Consider the following 22,008-nt stretch of genomic DNA (forward strand, 5'->3'; position numbering starts at 1 on the left):
GTAAAAATATAAAATATGATATTTACTGTAGCCTGTATAAGTAAGCCTTCTGTTACTCTAAGCAATTTTTACCAACTTAACAACCCAAGTTGGGTGTTTGACATAGATTTCATTATGACTAAAAATTACTTTTAATTTCCTGTTGCATGCTGTATAAGGTGCATTATTGTATTCGGTCAAAAGGTTCTCAGTAGATACTGACTATCCCATATTAAAGAGATTTTGCATTCAATATTGTGCATGCCAGCATTCAAATATGAAACAACTCTGTGTAACACCCACAGAGTATGTAAAACTTGTTATTTTCATCAAATTCTCCTGAATTGAATTGATTTTTGTGATCATAACATATTGAATTTCGGTATAGTCCACTTATGAAGTATAAATATGTCTTGAAAATTGGACTTACTTTTCAATCAATTTGGGAGTTTATGATGATAATAATAATGATGAAAATAGCTTTCATTTTGGAGTTGATAATGAAAAATAATGAAATAATGAATAAATGATAAATAATGAATAAGTGATAAATAATGAATGAATGATAAATAATGAAATAATGATAAATAATAAATTATGAAATTCTTATAAAGATGTCATTTTAGGGTTGATAATAATAATATTATTAACGAAATTCATATATAGCAGATTTCAGACTTTTTAAGGACTCTCAGTGGGCTTTACAGTCAGAAAATTCACAAATATGGCATTATACATAATGAATTTGAACAGTTTAGTTATCTTCATTTTACACTTACAAATATTAATCATTTATGATTGTTCTACAAGAAATGATTTAATCAAAAGCTTCATTGATTAGATATGTCTGAAGTTGGGTTTTGAAAGTTAACATTGAATGAAAATATACTTCATTATTACTATTGTATTTCAGAGAAGAAATCCGAGAAGCTGAAGTGCCGGAGGATATGATGGCAGATGTTGAAGAATACAGACAAAAATTAATTGGTGGGTTTTTCTATGGAATCAAAGGCCCGTGTTCTGAAAATCAGGTTTTAAAGTTGTGGTTTAAGTGTTGATAATCAATTGTTTCATAAATCACTAACAGTAGAGATATAATATTTCACCTCAGTTGGCTCTCAAATCATTTGTCACATTTGGCTTCCCATAATTTTAGCACAGAGTTAGACCATGGCCTAAGGTAAACCTGACTTCAGAATATGGGCCATAGGCTTCAGAAAATGGAAAAAGTTTTGTTTTTTTTGGACGAAAGTACAGTTTTTATGTAAACATCCATGCATTTGTGTTAGTGTTGCAGTGAAGACAATGGGCAAAATTGTGTGTAGTTTTAGGGCCCGTTTCATAATGATTTACAACCATAGGCGGCGGAGGCGGGGGGGACGTGTCCCCCCCTAACTTTGAGGAGGGGGTCCCCCCCCCCTAAATTTGTAGTTGATGACCTTTTTTTTTTTTTTTTTTGCTTGTCAATTTATTTTCCTACGCGTCCCCCCTAACATTTTTAGGTTGAGAACCTTTTTTTTTTTTTTTGGTTGTAAAATTTTTTTCTTGGGTTGTCCCCTCCTAAAATTTTTGGCTTCCGCCGCCAATGTTTACAACTGTTGTAACTTTGTCATAATGGCAACTACAATGGCAACAGCAATCAGCAGCCAATCAAAATCAAGGTTGCCATGGTAGTTGCCATAATGGCGAAGTTACAATAGTTTTAACTTTGTATGAAATGGCCCCCTGGTAGGTGTTTCATAAAGCTGTTTATAAATTAAGAGCGACTTCAAGAACGACTGGTAATCATTTCTTGTGGTGAATGGTAGATTCATTGGCGATGGTTTAGCGTGGAAGAATTAGGATCACCAGTCGTTCTTAAAGTCACTCTTGACTTACGAACAGCTTTATGAAATGGCCCCCTGGTCATCATGTGATCAAACTTCTGCATTTTGAGTAAAGACTCAAGCTGTGGCCATTCGTTGGTCTCGTCCCATATGGTGCAATCCTAGTTCAAGACAGATAGTCGAGGCAATACTTTTATTACCCAGCTTGAGCAATTCAAAGTACAATTGTGTTTTTATATTCTTTGATATTTGATGTTTGATTTTATAACTACAATTTTCTCCATATTTCCTACTTTCCTCATGCATAGAGACCTGTTGGTGTTATGCGGCTATTAAGAACTGTACTATAATGATTTATTTCTATTATTATTGATCTCTTTTGTGCTTCATAGAATCACTGTCAAACGTAGATGATGAGCTTGGAGAGATGTTTCTTGAAGAGAAGGAACCTAGTGAACAGGAAATCAAGGTATTGACCCAATTTTCTGTCAAATTTCGGGAGCAAGAAAATATTTGCAATCAATTTTCTGTTCCAATTTCACAATTTATAGATCAATTTTAACTGTAGCACATCAGATTACTTTCCTTGTTTACAGAAGTAGATAAGCAATCAATCACAAATTCACCATCAATTTTAGAATTTATAAGTGATCTAGGGACCGAAAAATAGACTTGCAATTCAATCTTTCAATGTCTTATGTATGTCACATAAGAATTTTATTAAATTTCATAACTGAAATTTCATTCTTTACTTTTCCAACTTGTGAAATGAATTCTCCTGCTTGTGTTGAATTATGTGAAAAATGTTCAATGCTTAAAATTTTGTAAATTATCAGGTCTATTCTTATCAAGGTAATAGGATGTTGACCTGATAACTTTTTGAAATGAACAGGGTCATATTCTAAAAATATTTTTGTTTACACAATCCCCCCCCCAAATTGGGATTATAACCTATTTTTTGATGAGTATTTTTTACAGTCCCCCTCAAAGGAATTTGATACTGACATATTTGTCTAATGTCAGTGCCCTTGAAATTCTTCCATCCGGAATTCTGTGAAATTTTTCAGTTTTCTTGTATTACTGGAAAAATGTGGAATCTTAAAGGACAAGTCCACCCCAACAAGAACTTGATTTGAATAAAAAGAGAAAAATTCAACAAGCACAACACTGAAAATTTCATCAAAATCAGATGTAAAATAAGAAAGTTATGGCATTTTAAAGTTTCGCTTATTTTCAACAAAATAGTTATATGAACGAGCCAGTTACATCCAAATGAGAGAGTTGATGACATCACTCACTCACTATTTCTTTTGTATTTTATTATATGAAATATGAAATATTTTGATTTTCTCATCATTGTCATGTAAATGAAGTTTCATTCCTCCCTAAACACGTGGAATTCCATTATTTTAACATTTTGTGCTTCAGACAAGGAGGTCCTAATTGTCAAATTCATAAAAATTGAAATATTGTATAATTCAAACAATAAAAAACAAAAGAAATAGTGAGTGAGTGACGTCATCGACTCTCTCATTTGGATGTAACTGGCTCGTTCATATAACTATTTTGTTGAAAATATGCGAAACTTTGAAATGTCATAACTTTCTTATTTTACATCCGATTTTGATGAAATTTTCAGCATTGTGCTTGTCTGATTTTTCTCTATTGATTCAAATCAACATTTTTCTGAGGTGGACTTGACCTTTAAGCTGATGAAAATGTTAATAATAACACTGATAGTGTTTTTTTATGTGTTTGTTCTTTCTTTCTTCCTTTCTTTCTTTCTTTTCTGCTTTTTACTTTCTTTCTTTCTTCCTCTCCTTATTTTCTTTTCTTTTCTGTTTTCATGTGCCTCTCCCTATGACTTTCACTCTCTCTTTTTTATTTGAACCCCATGGAAGACCAACTGCACATATAATTGGTGCAGCTGAATATGGGTTATCCAACCGTCTTTTGGTCTTTTATCTTAACTTCCTTAGCATCTTTAAAGCATTATTTTTTTTCTTTATTTTTTAAATCAATGTTTAGAATTTATTTCATTATGTATGTATATGTTACTCTTTGGCCTGAATTCACAAAGGTGGTTTTGAAAACCCACGGTTGAATCCATGGTTTATGCAGATTTCCTGTATAAATTACGCTTAATTTATCGCGTATCGGGCACGTTTGTAAGAAACGTCCAATGCTGATGCACGATTTTGTCACATTGCGCCAAATTGACGCCTGTTTCCATGGTAAAATAGGCTATTTTATTCATGAGACCACTGTTTGAAGAGTGGACTCATTAATTCAAAACAGTGGACTTATGAATAAAATAGCGTGGATAACCATGGCAACAGGCGCCAATTTGGCGCACTGTGACAAAAGCGTGCATCAACAGTGGAATTTTTTAATATACGCGGTAAAATAAGCGTATTTATACAGGAAATCTGCATAAATCATGGACTCAACCATAGGTTTTCGAAACCACCTTTCTGAATTTGTGCCTTTGTGTCTCTTTACATGTATATATTATGTATTTTTTAATAATGGAAATAAAAACAAACAATTGATTCAGGATGCTGTAAGGAGGTGCGTGCTGAAGAGGACGTTCACTCCGGTCATGATGGGAACTGCGCTCAAGAACAAAGGTGTACAACCTCTTCTGGATGCGATCATAGACTACCTACCTAATCCAACGGAAGTAAACAACTATGCTTTCAATGAGTAAGTTTCATATTTACCTAGTCTTAAAGCCAATAGCAGCGCTATATGTGCCGGAGGGGGGGTACTTAAATTTGGTTTGGACAATTCGACAAGCAAAAGAAGAAAAAATATCACCGAAAATGTGAGGTCATTTTTTTTGCACCTAAGACATTGGAGGAGAATATGGACCCATGTTTAAAGGCCAGTATCTAAACATTGGGGCCATTTTTAGGGATTTCCAGCAAAAACCATACCCCATGTTTAGGGATATCTTCCAAAAAAGTGACCCATTCCAGCGGCACAGCCCTGTATGCCTTATAATGCAATATTGCATTGTTTGTCTGTGTATGAATATTGCATTTGATATTGCATGTTGCAAGTTTTTAGTACTCTAATTGAGCAAAACACATTTATAGCATGATTGTTATTCTAATGATTTCTTTTCTCTCCAACTTTCAGCCAAGATGAGAAAGTAAAGATGAGTCCAATCAGAGATAACTCTGATAAGTTTGTTTCCTTGGCTTTCAAACTAGAGGTGAGTATATAACAAAAATATTGCCCATCACAGAGGGCATGAAGACCCTTCCATTTAATGCTTCCTATTCTCAATGATTTTCATGAGCCTAGAGACTTGTCTTTATTAATGGCTCTAAACAGATATGCACTTCTTTTTCTCATTGCGCCTTGAGCACTCTACATAGTGAATATGTTGCATTAAATATCATATAGTATCATACTTATAATAATAATAATAATAATTAATGACAATAATGATATATCTATTTATATAGCGAAGTTACTAAGTGCATATACTCAACTGTGCTTTGATACTTGGTATCATATTATTACCCCGGCTGTAGCTAAGCCACCATATTAATAGGCGCTAAAGCGTTCCAAGGAATAAATCCTACCGGGTACCCATTCACCTCACCTGGTGGGTGTTTCACAAAGCTCTTCGTAAGAGAAGAGCGACTTTATGAACGACTGGTGATCCTTTCTTTTGGTAAATGGTACACACTATTTGCGATGGTTTAGCGCATAAGAAAGGTTCACCAGTCGCTCTTGAATTATGAACAGCTTTATGAAACGGCCCCCTTGGTCTAGTGCAGCACAATGTGGATAAATTTCTTGCAAAAGGAAATTACGCCATGGCTGGGATTCGAACCCACGACCCTCTGTTTCAAAGTCCGGAGACTAATCCACTGGGCCACAACGCCCCACACATACTTATACTCCGTACTTATCTTGTTGTTCTTGTAGGCAGGAAGATTTGGCCAGTTGACTTACATGAGGGTGTACCAAGGTTGTTTACAGAAAGGACAGTATATCTACAACACTAGGACGACTAAGAAAGTGAAGGTCTCTCGTCTTGTACGGATGCATGCTGATACAATGGAGGTATGTTGTCGCATACACTGCGGCAGTCCACCTTTTATAAGTCAAATTTCACCTAATTTGATAATCATTTTAGACCTGGACCCTGTCTTACAAAGAGATACAATGATCAAATCAAACGCCACCTTATGGAAATCCATCCACAGTTTTTTCTACAGGAAATTTGCAAAATGTCCTTTGTAAACAAAGAAGAACACACCAAAGTTTTAAGAATCAATGAATTTATGGATATACATTCATATCTAAAAACTTTTTGAACAAACATGCCTTTTATATATTGACTTCGCTGGCTTTCCATAGTTGCGATTGATCGTATCAATCGCGACTCCCTGTAAGACGGGGCCCTGAATATGTGCAATAAATCTTCATTAGTCAAATTTTTGCATAGTGGGGTGTTGCATGAAACTCATGATCAATTGCAAGTCTACTTTTGTTCCCTATATCAATCATATGTCTTGCAATTATTTGCAGATATGCAATTGATTGCTAATTTGATCTGTAAATTGATTTGCTATAGCAAAAATTGATGTATCAATTATAAAATTGCAGCAATTGACTGCAAATATTTTCTTTCAATACGCCTTTAGTCAAGCATTCCTATGGTCCCTAAACCAATTTAATGTCATTTCTATCACACACATAATATTGCAATCTTGATAGTTGTGCCCTAATTTCTTTTACAAATTTCATCTATATGTAGGACCTAAGTGAGGTGTATGCTAAAGACATCTGTGCCTTATTTGCTATTTAGTGTTCTAGCAAAATCATTTATCTTTATTATTGACCTTTGACCTTTGATATGTATATTGTTGACTTTAAGTATGTATTTGACCTTATTGACCTTATGTTGACCTTCATTGTAGGACGTTAGCGAGGTGTATGCTAAAGACATCTGTGCCTTATTTGGTATTGAGTGTTCTAGCAAAATCATTTATCTTTATTATTGACCTTTGACCTTTGATATGTATATTGTTGACTTTTAGTATGTATTTGACTTTATTAACCTTACATGTATGTTGACCTTCTTTATAGGATGTTAGCGAGGTGTATGCTAAAGACATCTGTGCCTTATTTGGTATTGAGTGTTCTAGCAAAATCATTTATCTTTATTATTGACCTTTGACCTTTGATATGTATATTGTTGACTTTAAGTATGTATTTGACCTTATTGACCTTATGTTGACCTTCATTGTAGGACGTTAGCGAGGTGTATGCTAGAGACATCTGTGCCTTATTTGGTATTGAGTGTTCTAGCAAAATCATTTATCTTTAGTACTGACCTTTGACCTTTGATATGTATTTGACTTTTCATTGACCTTCCTTGTAGGACATTAGCAAGGTGTATGCTGGAGACATCTGTGCTTTATTTGGTATTGAGTGTTCAAGCAAAATCATTTATCTTTATAATTGACCTTTGACATTTGATATGTATTTGACTTTCCATTGACCTTATATTGACCTTCCTTGTAGGATGTTAGCGAGGTGTATGCTGGAGACATCTGTGCTTTATTTGGTATTGAGTGTTCAAGCAAAATCATTTATCCTTATTATTGACCTTTGATATGTATTTGACTTTATATTGACCTTATGTTGACCTTCTTTATAGGATGTTAGCGAGGTGTATGCTGGAGACATCTGCGCTTTATTTGGTATCGAATGTGCAAGCGGAGACACTTTCACTACCGAACCTAAGACAAAGATATCTATGGTGAGTTTAAAACACACTCAAGACTGGAGAAGCATTTCATGAAAAGTTTTACCAAGTTGCGCACAGCCACTGAAGATTTTCCTAGCCTTTTAGTTTTCAGTGAAATTCACTTTTTTTTTTAAAACAAGTGCACACCTAGTTACCAATAATGCATATAGCATTTCCATTTATTTGAAAGCATGATGAAATAGCATTGCAGATTAAATGCCTTGCTCACGGGCACAGGTGCCGTGGAACGGGGATCGAACCCAGACTTTTCACGTATAGCCAGGCGCCTTAGACCACTAGGCCACTGCACCTCCTTCACAGATCAAAATTTTCATGAAGTGCCCCCTCTATGTTGGATCACAGTTGCAAGTTGGAGTTAGTTGAAGAGATTTTTAATAGACATAATAACAGTAAATATGTCACTCTTATTTTATTCAATAATTTGTTATACCTTGCTTTATTTAGCTTTTCCTCAAATGTTCCTCAAATTGTATGTACGCTTTGTATGTTTTGTATTGCATTTTATTTTTGTTTTGAAAAGAATATTGGCAGATGCGAATGATGTTTCAATAAATTCAATTCAGTTTACTTTTATAATGTTGCTTATACTTGTTTCAAGGGGTAGTGGTGCTGTTGCATTTTGCTCCGCTCTGAATTCAAGACACTTATGGAATAGCCAACATCAACCCTGGGTTTAACACTATACCCTACCCTAAACCTAACTTAAAACCCTATTGCAACTCTTATCGTAACCCTAAATCTTAGAAAGAAATCAAGCCTGGACCAGTTGTCGCAGGAGCAAATGTTGTGACACCCTCAAATGAATATGTTCAAGACAATAATGAAATGAAGTAAAAATTTTGAAAAATTGGGGGTCGGAGTTACTTAAAGGTTAACTTTTTTCAATCGCCCAAATGGTTTTGTTTTTTTATTTGATCTTGAAATGTTTGTTTGTATTTCATTTATTCCAGGAACCCATGCATGTCCCTGATCCAGTCATCTCACTTGCTATCAAGCCAGAAAAGAAGGTAACCTTCTCGATTTAAATGATTTTAATGGTTTATTGAGAGAAATTTATCATTATGAGCAAGGCTGCGCAAACTAGACAAAACTCAATTTTGTCGCTGTTTTCAAAAAGGAAGAGAAATACAAAACAGCAGGTTGCTTTTATGTGTGGCAGCCAAAAGCTGAATAAAACTTTTTTTATTTTTATTTCAATGCATATTGAAAGTTGATGAGATAATACTTAAACGTACACAATTGCCAAATGATCACAACCATTTACACAAAGAAATACTCTAAGATGCACAAGTGCAAAATACATGTGATTACTACCAGTAATACAAAGAAAAAAAAATGACAGAAGTACAATGTAATTACTACTGGAAATACAAAGAAATATTTTAAGTTATAGAAGTATGAAATAATTACTTCTGGTAATACAAATAAATAACTATAAGCAACAATTAATTACATTTGTGAATCTGACTCAGTACTCAAATTTGTGTGTCTTGTTTCATGATTAAATAGAAGGAGAGCAAATAAGGTGTCTTAATATTGCCTGAAATTCTCTTTGTTTTTACTTCAACCCCTAATATGCCATTCTATCTATCTTGCGTACAGACTGATCTGGATAACTTCTCTAAAGCCATCAACAGATTTACAAGAGAAGACCCTACTTTCACTGTATACTTTGATGATGAAAGCAAAGAGGTGAATATCATTTATATTAGTGGACTGATTCACTGTGCAGAACACTGTTTTAGACATGAAGCATAGCATTTTTAATATAAAATTGTATGCACTGTAGTGGACAAGAAATCTTTTATTCAGATATCAGCTACTAAGATGACTTTCATTGTCTAAATTAAGTCTGTGTTGTATCGGGTACTGTTTATAGCAGTAGCCTTGTGTTAGTGCATGCTATTCTTTGGAAAAAGTGAGAGTGACCAGTCTGTCAGATTTTATCAAGCACTTCTAGAGGAGGTAGGGATTTATACCATTGCTAAACCTGAGGAGGTGCTGGAGCGAGTTGGCTTTGTTCGGTAAAGCATTTGCCTGTCCACCCTGAGATCTTGGGTTTGATACCACCCTGGGTGGACGACTGAAGCCTGTTTTGTGTGTTATCATGCCCCTGCCGTGTTTCATGGACGTGTGCTGTTGCATGTTGTGTTGGAAGAAACTCCGCCCCTTGGATAGGCTGTTATAATGGAAATCATCACCTTTACACATCAAAAATCCACTGCACTATTTGTAAAAGAGTAGGGGGAGGGGAACCCTGGTGTAGTAGTCCACCTGCACTCCCCCAGTGATAATCATGATAATACTCTTGTTCTTGTATAGTGCATATCACTTACCATTTAACATCTTTGTACTTCCAAAGGAACATGGATGTTTTATCAGGGGAGCGTTTCATCAGTATTGTCCGACAAGTTTTCGGATCTGACAACTTTCCTTGATTTTGATTGGCTGAGAAGCACAGTTCCTATGGCAACTGTTGGCTAAATAAGACCTGTCGGATAAAAAGACATGCCAACCGTTCCCATTTTAGAGTATTCGTTCCTCTTTTTTGCTTTGAACACACCAATTTTTTTTTGTATTATTTTTTACTTTTTTTTTTAAATTTCTGATTATGGTGTATGTATTAGACACATCGCTACCCTAGTGCCAGTCCGACGGTCCCAGACTGGTAAAAATCACTGTCGGGCCAGTAACATGTTGCATGAAAAGAACAAGTAAATTCTTGCCTACGAGCATATGTTTGAAATGGTGAATTATCAAGTTTTCAAGTAGAGTCATTTCACATGTTTTTTCACCGATCTCACTACAACAGGCTGGCGATTGTTACGTTGAGACAAATTTTTAAAAATACTCTCTTTTTTTGTCAAAAAAACCCTTTGGGTCACAGTGATTTGGTTCAATTTTTGCCTTTCAGACACAGGCTTCATCAAAGAAATAATAATAATGATGATAATGATAGTAATAAACTATATTCTTAAAACTTATTTCAGCCATTTAATTAGGCTACAGGTGTATATTCCACCTCTCCCCACCACCCCCAAAAAACAAAATTATTAGAAATTATTGTGAATTGTAATTTAGGATTAATAAGTCCTATCTTCTTTCTTTGTAGACTATAGTATCTGGAATGGGTGAGCTTCATTTAGAGATCTATGCACAGAGAATGAGGAATGAATATAATTGTCCGGTCATCACTGGTAAACCTAAGGTAGCCTTCAGAGAAACCATCACTGGTGAGGTCGAGTAAGTAACAGTTACAGTAATATTTAGATTCATTATCTTTCCTTTTTTGTGCACAAAAAATATTCATCTGTAAGTTGTTATGAAAGTAAGCTTTGCTGCTATATTGAACTGTGCAATGCAGGTGAGACTGCAGATAATAATAATGATAATAATAGCTAGATTTATAAAGCACTTTTTGCCTTAGGATACAAAGCGCTGCTAATATTACCCCGGTTTTAGCTCGAGCTACCATCACTGGCGCTCAGTGCATTTGAAGGAAATAATTATGCCGGGTACCCATTCACCTCACCTGGGTCAAGTGCCGCACAGTGTGGATGCCATGGCTAGGATTTGAACCCCCGACCCTCTGTTTGAAAGGCGAGAGTCAGAACCACTCTCAGATGTTGAAGACTACTGCAGTTTTTTTAAATCCTTTAATGGTCTTTCATCACCCTCATACCTATGTGATCTCATTCATGAAAAGCAGACTAGTAATAATCTTAGATCTAATGTTAATAAAGTAATTCATATCCCAAGATGTCGGACCAGTGCTGGCAAGTGAGCGTTCTTAGCCACTGCTCCAAGAACTTAAAACAATCTCCCAGACTCATAAAGAACATGGTTAGTGTTTATGCTTTGTTTCATTGTAGCTAATTTTTCCTCTTTATGTAATACATGTGGAGCGTTGTGGCCCAGTGGATAAGTCTTCTGACTTTGAAACAGAGGGTCGTGGGTTCGAATCCCAGCCATGGCGTAATTTCCTTCAGCAAGAAATTTATCCACACTGTGCTGCACTCGACCCAGGTGAGGTGAATGGGTACCCAGCAGGATTAATTCCTTGAATGCATGAGCGCTGAGAGGCAGCTCAAGCTAAAGCCGGGGTAATAATAATAACAATGTGCCTCGGAATAGAATATTTCTAGATAGATGGCGCTATATAAATCCCTATTATTATTGTTATTACATGTACACTTTGTATTTTTTCAAGAAAAGACACTTAGAAATATTATTAATGTTAGCTGTTGTTTTCGTTTATTCTATTTTCAGCTTTGAATATCTTCATAAGAAACAGTCTGGAGGAGCTGGCCAGTTTGGGAAAGTAATTGGAACGATAGAAGTAAGTCATATCATAGTTCATCCAGATGTAGTAAATATTTTGTTACAAGCAAAAAACAATCATCGTGGTTCATTTATTTAATGTTTTCTGTGTTAAATTTATAATATATAAAAGTCAACATGAATGTAAGCTATTGTACAACGCCTACTTAGCTTGTTGTACGCGAGCAAATGGGAGGCTCAATGTCACACATTCGTACCGTTGCACACAAGACGTACCATCCAAAATGTACCATTGCACGGCTTTAGGAGGTGACGTCACAATGCGATTTCATTGAATAAGGTGACAATGCGCGTACAGCCCGCTGGCTAAATGCGCAAATGCTGTCCAAGATCATGTGCGCTTGTGGGCCCGGCTTGTGGGATTTTGCTTTTCGCTTTCAATATTTTTGCTCCCTTTTCATAGATTACTGCAGGGAAAAACTCTTGTTTTTTTCATATTTTCGCTAGATTCCGAGGCGTTGTACAACACAAATAGCGAATATTCTTATTCGTGCAATGGTGCGAGATTTCGCATTCGGTGAAAGAAAGAAACGCTTTCTTTCACCTCATGCGAAATCTTGCACCATCGCACTCTTGCCTATTCGCTATTTGTATACTGTTCGCTATTCAAACAAGAAATTTTACATTTACCGATACATGTATGCTCACTTTAAGCAAGGTCCTATTGTGATAAATGTTGTTGACATAGATGCTTATTATCACACCAACCGACCAATTTCTATTATCAAATTTACTATCAGTCATGCAAACTAAGTGATTTCATTGCCTATAAACTGATATTGCAAATTTGTTCTTATAACAAGTTTCATGAAACCACCCCTTTCTTTGCGCCCTGTTTCATGACAGACATGATTGTAGTAACTGTTCCAGAATAGTTTCTACCATGGTAACGGCTCAGCAGCCAATCAAATTCAAGGTTTCTATTGTAGGTTGATACCATAATCATAAGTCTTTATAAAGCAGTCACCTGGTTATTCTGGAAAAAGAAATGTGTCTGTAATGTAGATTTTTAATCAGATACTGAAAAAGTTACACTGAATATGATAGATTTGATACTAAATAGGTTCATTATTGCGGATTGAAATAATCGCTAGAGGGTATTCATTTGTCTCGCAATCTACTATGGTCAACAAGGAAATTCGTGATCACTCTCGCAAAAAGTGTTCACTGGCTTTCTAGGAAATTCGTGATCACTCTCGCAAAAAGTGTTCACTAGCTTACAAGTTCACGAGCTTTCGAGTGCCGCTGCAACTCTTTATCAAGTGACAAGGATTGTCCGATATCGTACTGTATTTATACTAATCTCCAAGACCGTACGCACAAGCGCGAGAACAATAGGTGGGCACTGATCCGTTGTGTGATTGGTCAGGAGTTATGCAAATGATAGATTTGGTTAAGAATGTGATAAATATTTAGGTTATTTCCAATGTTTTCTCTTCACTGCTTGCTGTATTTCATTATTTTCTTGTTGAATGTAATAGAGATTTTATGATTTTATTTCTATTACAGCCCCTGTCACCTGAGCAGAACACCAAATTTGAGTTCATTGATGAGACTGTCGGGACCAACATCCCTAAACAGTTTGTACCGGCTATTGAAAAGGTGAGGACATATTTACTTTGGAAAATCCATCAAATTTGTTTCAACTTCAACTTTTGTCGAGCATGGATATGGGAGTTGAACATGATCCAGGGTTCCCAGCCCATCAGGGATAGCAAGGAAAATTATTTTATTTTTTCCCAGTCCAGAAAAAATCAGGGAATTTGTTTTTGATAAATTGCCTCAAATCAGGGAAAAATGGCTCAAATGTTGCATATCAAAACAACATCCATTGAATGACGGGTTATGGTGGTACTAATTACTTTTACATTATTGTTTTTATACTGAAAATAAATGTAATTCACAAAAATTTAGAAAACATCCGAAACTGGGAATGGGTTTAAATAATCATTTGGGAATTTTCAAACTTCATCAGGAAAGTTTGTTTTCTTGAAAAGCTGGGAACCCTGTGATCTGATTAGTTTTGGGGGTACCATGGTCAAAGTTCACAGAGATCATCCTATACATTGAAATATCTTGTTCTTATGGTTACTGAAGAAGAATCTGAGGATCCCTCGGTAGACCAGCAGCACAGGGATTGATGCTGCTGAGTAGAGCCAACCTCCCATTTTCATTTGTCAATTTCACATGTATCATTTTATATATAAATATTATTTGTTTTAACAGAAATAAATTCAAATCAATTCATTTCACTTCAACTTCTAATTTGGCTCATGTACGCATATTTACTTGAAGATGATCTGATTAAATTTCGGGTACATTTCCTCAAAGGTCCTAGGTCACAAAGGTCACTATGTACCTGAAAATATTTCTTTCTCTAAAGAATTGGCTTTCTCCCTCCGCTTGAAGATGTGTTGTCCTTTGCATTATTTGGGCTTGTTTTTTTCTGGTAATATCCATCATTAACACATAATTGTGCCTTGCTAAGGCCCTTACATCCCACCACATACATTTTATAATCCAGGAAACGTCTATTCTGCATTTTTTGTTCTGAAACTTAATGGCCCAAATTCACCGGTGATTTGGAAAACCATCAGTTGAACCCACGGTTTATGCAGATTTCCTGAATAATGTAAGCTTGATTTAAAGCTTATAAAAACAAACTACCAATGCAGATGTGCGCTTGTGTCAAATTGACTCCTATTGCTCTGGTTATCCACGCTATATTTATTTACGTTTATTCCTGAGTCCACTCTTTTGAATTAATGAGTGCAATCCTCAAAACAGTGGACTCATGAATTAATAGCATACTCAACCATTGGAACATGGGTCAATTTAGCACACTGACAGAAGCACACATCAGCAATGGACATTTATTTTTATTACAAGCGGTATTTAGGTGTAATTTATTCAGGAAATCTGCATAAACCATGGGTTCAACCGGTGGTTTTCAAAACCACCCTTGTGAATTTGAGATAATATATCTTTACTCCTTTGCAGGGATTTCTTGAAGCAACAGAGAAGGGCCCCCTCATTGGTCAGAAGATAACTGGCATCCGTGTAAGGTTGTTTGATGGACAGCATCACATGGTCGATTCTAGTGAGCTAGCTTTCAGGCTTGCTGCCATTGGAGCCCTCAAACAAGGTATTCAAACTTGTTTTTATGTAGTTCAATTTAGATTATCTGTGATAATGAACATTGGCAATTGTTCTTGAGAGCAGTCATGAAAACTTTTATGTCCCTTTTGGTAACATTCACAAGTTCATCTTACGTTTTGTAATAATGATTGTTGTTTTTATTTGTCATAGTATACTTATATACACCTGTAAATAACAGTTGGACGGAGTCTTCCCAGACTCCATCAGGTTATGGAATTCCTAGCCAGATGAACTACCCAATGTCACCTCTGTTAGCCTCTTCAAGCAAAGGGTACAGAGCATCCTGCTTCGCTAAGAGAGGAGCATGGTTTTTCAGCTGCACTTTGTAGAATCTTTTAAAATGGCACTGTACATACTCTACACGAGACCTGCTAAATATAGTACAACAATACACCAATCGATAGACTGTACTTCATCAGAAGAAAAGGAATTCAAACTTCAGTTCTGGTATTAATACTCCAGAATATGTTATTTTGTTATTTGTATTTCAACTTCTCTGATGTAGAGTAGATAAGTTGGCTTATGGATTTGATATCATATTATTGTTTAATTTGTGGGATTTGTTATTTAATAATAATAATCAATTTTTCTATAGCGATTAATACATCGGAACAACTTGTGTAAGCGCTTTACAGATATATTATTGCCTCGGTCATCGGATTCAATCAGTCATTCCCGCACACAATGTGTGCACATCCTCCACTTGCTGGGGAGTATTCCAGTCAGTTGCTGGTGAGGCGCACACAGTATTGGACGAGCTACAATGACTTTCATATCCTACCACATCTGCCAATTATTACTGTTCAACAAATGTTCTAATTAATACTTGAAGATAAATTGAAACTGTTTATATTACAATGAAGTACTCTTCCCTTCCCTTACAGCAATGGAAAAATCACACAACCAAATACTTGAACCAATCATGGATGTGGAAGTTAACGCACCCAATGAGTTTCAAGGGGCTGTCATCGCTGGTATCAACAAGAGGACGGGGGTCATCCTTGGCAGTGACGGTGGGGAAGGGTACTTCACTCTCTATTGTGAGGTAAGTCATAGGTCAATAAGGGGGGTCATCCTCTGATGTGATGGTGGGGAAGGGTACTTCACTCTCTATTGTGAGGTAAGTCATAGGTCATAAAGCGGGGGGGGGGGGTCATCCTTGGCAGTGACAGTGGGGAAGGGTACTTCACTCTCTATTGTGAGGTAAGTCATAGGTCATAATGGGGGGGGTCATCCTTGGCAGTGACGGTGGGGAAGGGTACTTAACTCTCTATTGTGAGGTAAGTCAAAGGTCATAGGTCAAGAACGGGGTCATCCTTCGCAGTGACGGTGGGGAAAGGTACTTTAATCTCTATTTTGAGGTAAGTGAAAGGTCATAGGTCAATAAGATCGTAGGTCAATGAGGACATGCTTGGCATTGATGATGGGAAGTGTCTTACACTATCTATCCTAAGGTCAGAAGTTATCCATTTTTGCAGAAGACATCCATTTTTGTAGAGGATAGAAGAGATTTCAGTTATATATGTGTATCAACTGTTGTTATGTTTAATTCTTTTTTAGTGCTGAAGATACTTCTAAAATTGATGTGGTTGATGGACCACAAAGTAATGATTGAGATTCTTGATATCCAACGTTTCTGTGTAATATTGTGTGGATACCTACAAGGTGTGTGAGCTTTCTTAAGGTTTGTGGATATTTTCCCCATATTTATTACTGTAATATGGAAGCTATTATATTCTAATAATGTGGAAAAAGGATAAGGTTTTCATCAAATTTGATTGGATCATCATTTAAAGGCTAAATTGGAAATGAGGAAGATGAAGTAGTTATAGTTGTATGTTATATGAATCAAAATTTTTCTTCTATCTTTTCCTCTAGATGATAACAAGAAATTTTTATATGCTTCATCATTGCAGGTACCGTTGAATGACATGTTTGGCTATGCCACGGAGCTGCGTTCATGCACCCAAGGCAAGGGTGAATACTCCATGGATTACAGCCGGTACCAGCCAACCAGGCCTGCAGTCCAGGAGGTACTGGTCCAGGCCTATCAGACAGAACATGGACTAGTCAGGACCGCAAAGAGGTCCAGATGATGAAAGTTTATTTATTCCTTACGGGAATGGGAGTGTGCATTTTGTGGTTAAGGACTGAGTTAACTTGTGGAAGAAACAACAGCTATTTGTGCCGGACTTTCAGTAAACCGAAAAGAAGGTCCAAATATTGGGACAAAGAACTGAAGACTTGGATACGATAGGCAGCATAGGAAGCATTCATCAGTCAGGTGGATGTTCATCAAGTTCTGCATAAGACTGGAACAGATTCTTAGGTGCTAAGTCAGCTGCATAGTCATATATCGTGTAGCGTATGAAAGAGTCACCAGTCGCGTGTAAAGTCATTCTGTATTAAAGGACAAGTCCACCCCACCAAAAAATTCATTTGAATAAAGGTCAAGTCCACTGTTGATTATTAATTTGCTCTTCATTGTCAAGTGGAAAAGAGATTAATTTCTCCCTGATCAGGTGGAATTAGCATTGTTTAATACTATATGTTTCAATCAAGTTGGTCCTTATTGTCAAATTTGTAAATAATGAAATATTATATAATTCAAGCAATAAAAAAAACATAAGAAATATTGAGTGAGTGATGTCATCATTATCCTCATTTGCATACCGACCAAGATGTGCATGTTTTGTGAAATTAAGCGAAACTTTAAAATGTCATCACTTTCTTATTTTACATTCGATTTTAATGAAATCTTCAGCGTTATGCAAGTTTGATTTTTCTTTATTTATTCAAATCGACATCTTTCTGGGGTGGACTTTACTTTTAACTTATGAACAGCTTTCTTAAACACCCATGATGAATCCCTTGATTCAACACTGATCAGCCTGCTTATACTCTGTTACTAACATCAAAGATACTACAAGGGGAAGATCGAACTCTTCTGCGATTTTTTGAAATGCTCGATCAATGCTCATGGGGAAGGGCACCCACTAGCGTTGAGTAAGTAAACCATCTCACATCGGCACACTCCTGTGTTTAAAACATATGGGGAAAAATGAGAGAGGGGATTTGGGAGAGGGCACAAGGGCAACACAGGTGGATAATTTCAGATTTTTCTTTCCTAGAAACCTCTAAAGGCATGGTCACACCGGCCGAGCGTTGGAGTGGTCCTAGAGCGGTAGGGAAAGAGGGTCGAATATCGCTCTCAAAATTGGGGAAAAAAATCGAAAAAAAAAAAAAAACAATCGAAAATGGTAAACGGTAGCGAGCAGTGATGATTTTTTTCTCTCCGCTCCACGACCGCTCCAACAACGCTCGGCCGGTGTGACCATGCCTTTAATTATATTCATCTCTAATTTTAGGGGGAAAAAATTGAAGGAAAAAAAATCTTAAAATGTACAAATCGTCTATTCCCTCACCCCTCCACCATTTCTCTAATATGTTTTGTACACAACCATATCGTGATACGCAAAGGTAAAAAAAAGGTTATTTACTCAACGCTGTAGGTTGCTCTTCTCAAGCGAATCTTTGTATCTATTTACTGTCCAATCTTCCCCTTGCAGTAGCTTTGCTGATATGTAATTCAAGGCCCTGGTGCACAGATCTTACCATCGATGTTGTCATTGCTATCGATGATCATTTTGATAAAAGCTTTAATTTTGGTTGACTGTTGAGACGGTTATGTATGATCTGGTTATGTAGTAGTTTTACCAGATACCATCACTGTTGAATTTTATTGTAATCGTGTCCTGGGAGTGATTCATGAATATCAGTGATTTTCATTGACAATATTGTGCTTGGCCAATCAGATGCAAGGATTTCAGTAGCTTATAACATTTAGTAATTGAAAATCACTGATGATTTGCTTCATGAAATGACCCCCTGATGTTCAGAGGACTGTAAGACAACAAACATTGAATCTGTTTGAAATGTCTTGTGCTCTTGAAGAGTGGTCTTTATTCACTTACGCTAGCATGTTCTGTTATTCCATAGAGGTACATAGCTTCTATCAAAATTAATCTTTGCTCAAATTTGCAACAATCATCAATTTTTTACTATTTTTTATACTTTGGAAAAAAAATATGGATATTACAAGAGTCAATAGTAATGAGTAAAAAGTAAATTTACTTGTAAATTTCCATATCACAGAAAACTGACCCTTGACAAATCAAATGGCACAATTTACTTGCCATTACTTGCCATTGAAAAGAAGATTCTGGTTAAAAAGAACTGGCTGTCTGAAAGCAATAACTCATTCAGATATGATGCATACAAACTGTTTTAATTTCATTATGATCCTTGAAAATTATGGAAATATCTGTTTTTAGAAGACTAGACAAAATAAGTAGACTAGACACTGGAAATTACAGTTTGGTTTGTTACACTTCAAGAAGCAAGTGGTTTCAATGATGTTTAAGTTAATAGTAATATAGTAATAAAGTATGCATAATCCAATCTACACGCATCACTGCTAGTATTTGGTATGCTGTGCAAGCCTCAGGGAAAGTTTATTTACTCGGCTCAAGCTTGGAAAAAAGACTAACACCAGTCTACCTTCTTTTAAGTCAAATATTCTCCTGAAGTTGAAGCAGTATTTTAAGACCAAATTATGCAAACATGTGTTACATTCATCTTTTTGATCAAAATTGTTCAAAGTTAAACGCAATATTAATGGTCCAAATATACTCTGGCAAATTTATTTGATTTTGCAATTTTTAATGCATAATATAATAATTTGTCGTTTGGCCATGGTTATTTAATGTCTGTCTATTTATGTTCATGTGAATATCCTGAAAATATAAGCAGATAGATGTACATGTATTTACAGGAGTATATGAATGATATATCAAAGAATTTTGATAAATATGTTACCATGTCTTTTCATTAATATTTTTTTTGGTATAATGCAAAAAGTATGAATTGATTGTCACAGTGAAGTAGAAAATGAGAGGAGGGGGGGAGGTAGTAAAGAGAGGAAGGACAGAGAAGTATAGTTAGGAGGGGGGATAAGTAGAGAGAAGCACAGGGAAGTAGGGAATGAGGGGGATGGACAAGAAATAAGAGAGAACTGGGAAACAACATATAATAAGCCAGTTCGTAGTTCCTTTCTGTGCATGATCAAAAGATTCTACGCTTGATCAGAGGAAGGTCATTTGTACTAAAGTGACATGGTGGTTTAAAATCTAACGAGATAAGCACCAACTTTGATGTCTTGATTATTCATATATTCTTTTGATTTGTGGTTTTCAATGTATCCACACACAAAAAAACAACAACAATGCGTCCACGAACAACTGGTATTTCACAGTTTGCCAAGTACATTGTGCAACATGCTATGATATGCATTCAAAGTATGATGAATGCAACAAATACCTTCATTAAGTGTTTGGTGGTGTGCTATTCTAATCTATTCAATTTCTTCATCCTGCTATGTAAGGCAAGCTTATGTAATATCGTGCTTTGAAATCTACCTATCATAATGAAAGAAATTAAAGGTCATTTGACCAAAATTTGTCCATGTGTAACTACAAACTGGTCTATTGGCACAGTGAAGTAGAAAACGAGAGGGGGGGGGTAAAGAGAGGGGGACAGAGAAGTATGGAGGGGGGTTGGGTGATAATTCAATTCAGTAGAGAGAAGCACAGAGAAGTAGAGAGTGGGAGGGATGGACAAGAAATAAGAGTGAAAACAGAGACATATTAAGACAAAAGGAGGGGGTAAAGCCCGGGGGGCCACTTACATTGACGAGTGCATACCATGCGCGACCAAAAAAGCACGTAAAAAGGATGCCTTTTTTCAAGATAGGGCACGTTACGTACGTAACGTAATAAGGGTGTCACACTAAAATAATGAAAAAGGGTATCTATTTTCAATAGGAAATTTATGTGTTTAGGGTCAAATTTGCGAGGGTATAAAAATCAAGACTAAAATGTCTTATAAAGGATGTACTTTTTGCCCGAAGAGTGAACTTTATATGTGTTTAGAGTACAATTTGCGCTAGTGGGGCTGTACTAAACCCAATGATGTAGGTAAAGGTAAAATCGACGACAGATTTCCATGACATAACACTGAAATATTGCTGTACTCAGAGGCGTCGATTATGGGGGGGGCAGGGGGGGCGATCGCCCCACCAATGAAAATATTGGGGGGGCAAACATATCATTTTGCCCCCCCAATAATTCCGCATGTGCTAAAAATAAAATAAGATTGTAATGTTACACAGAAATCAGCAAGCGAGATTGAGATACACAACTCGTTCTTCGTCTAAAATCGTGCTCAAAATGTCCACCTTTCAGATTGGAATATCAAAAAATTTCAGCTCGCGCTTCGCGCTCGCATCATTTTTGTAACAAAAACCCATACTTTCCATGATTAAATAGGTGAGTATGGTCCCGCTTTCAGTTCTAAACCTCAAAAGAACTCCCACTTCGATTTGCAATAATCTTTTGTTGGATATATATATATATATCTTGTTCTCTATTAAAAACATCCATTAAACTCAATTTTTTTTCAGATCGAAATATCAAAATTTTCAGCTCGCGCTTCGCGCTCGCATTAATCTGCTGGTGAGATATATATATATATGTATGTGTGTGTATATATATATACATATATATATATATATATGTACACACATATACATATATATATATATATAGGCATATGTGTGTGTTTGTGTGATCGAGTGCTTTTGGAAAATTGATTCATGATTTTGCCCCCCCAATCTGAAAAATGAATCGACGCCCCTGGCCTGGCTGTACTTGTTTGGGGGTTCGGTTCTCAGGGAACACTTGCCAATTAATAGTATCGTTTTGTTTCCAATACTTGCTAAGGGTAGGGTTTCACACGCCAATACTTGTTAAGGGGTGCATTTTCAGAGTATGGAAAATACGTGTTTAG

At 36.1% G+C, this 22,008-nt stretch overlaps 1 protein-coding gene across 1 annotated transcript in view; it reads left to right on the forward strand.

The window, feature by feature from the left end:
• Positions 1 to 17,307, forward strand: part of LOC121429840 (elongation factor G, mitochondrial-like) — a 30,966-nt gene extending 13,659 nt beyond the window's left edge. Inside the window, exons 7-20 of the mRNA XM_041627085.1 lie at positions 893 to 966; positions 2,198 to 2,274; positions 4,363 to 4,511; positions 4,950 to 5,025; positions 5,751 to 5,888; positions 7,492 to 7,593; positions 8,553 to 8,609; positions 9,205 to 9,294; positions 10,715 to 10,845; positions 11,872 to 11,941; positions 13,453 to 13,545; positions 14,944 to 15,088; positions 15,987 to 16,147; positions 17,019 to 17,307. Coding sequence (XP_041483019.1) covers positions 893 to 966; positions 2,198 to 2,274; positions 4,363 to 4,511; positions 4,950 to 5,025; positions 5,751 to 5,888; positions 7,492 to 7,593; positions 8,553 to 8,609; positions 9,205 to 9,294; positions 10,715 to 10,845; positions 11,872 to 11,941; positions 13,453 to 13,545; positions 14,944 to 15,088; positions 15,987 to 16,147; positions 17,019 to 17,198 — 1,543 coding nt within the window. The 3' untranslated portion in view covers positions 17,199 to 17,307. The remainder of the gene's footprint in view (positions 1 to 892; positions 967 to 2,197; positions 2,275 to 4,362; positions 4,512 to 4,949; positions 5,026 to 5,750; positions 5,889 to 7,491; positions 7,594 to 8,552; positions 8,610 to 9,204; positions 9,295 to 10,714; positions 10,846 to 11,871; positions 11,942 to 13,452; positions 13,546 to 14,943; positions 15,089 to 15,986; positions 16,148 to 17,018) is intronic.
• The last annotated feature ends 4,701 nt before the right edge of the window (positions 17,308 to 22,008 follow it).

The sequence above is a fragment of the Lytechinus variegatus genome, chromosome 16 (genome assembly GCF_018143015.1).
Source record: "Lytechinus variegatus isolate NC3 chromosome 16, Lvar_3.0, whole genome shotgun sequence".
NCBI lineage: Eukaryota > Metazoa > Echinodermata > Echinoidea > Temnopleuroida > Toxopneustidae > Lytechinus > Lytechinus variegatus.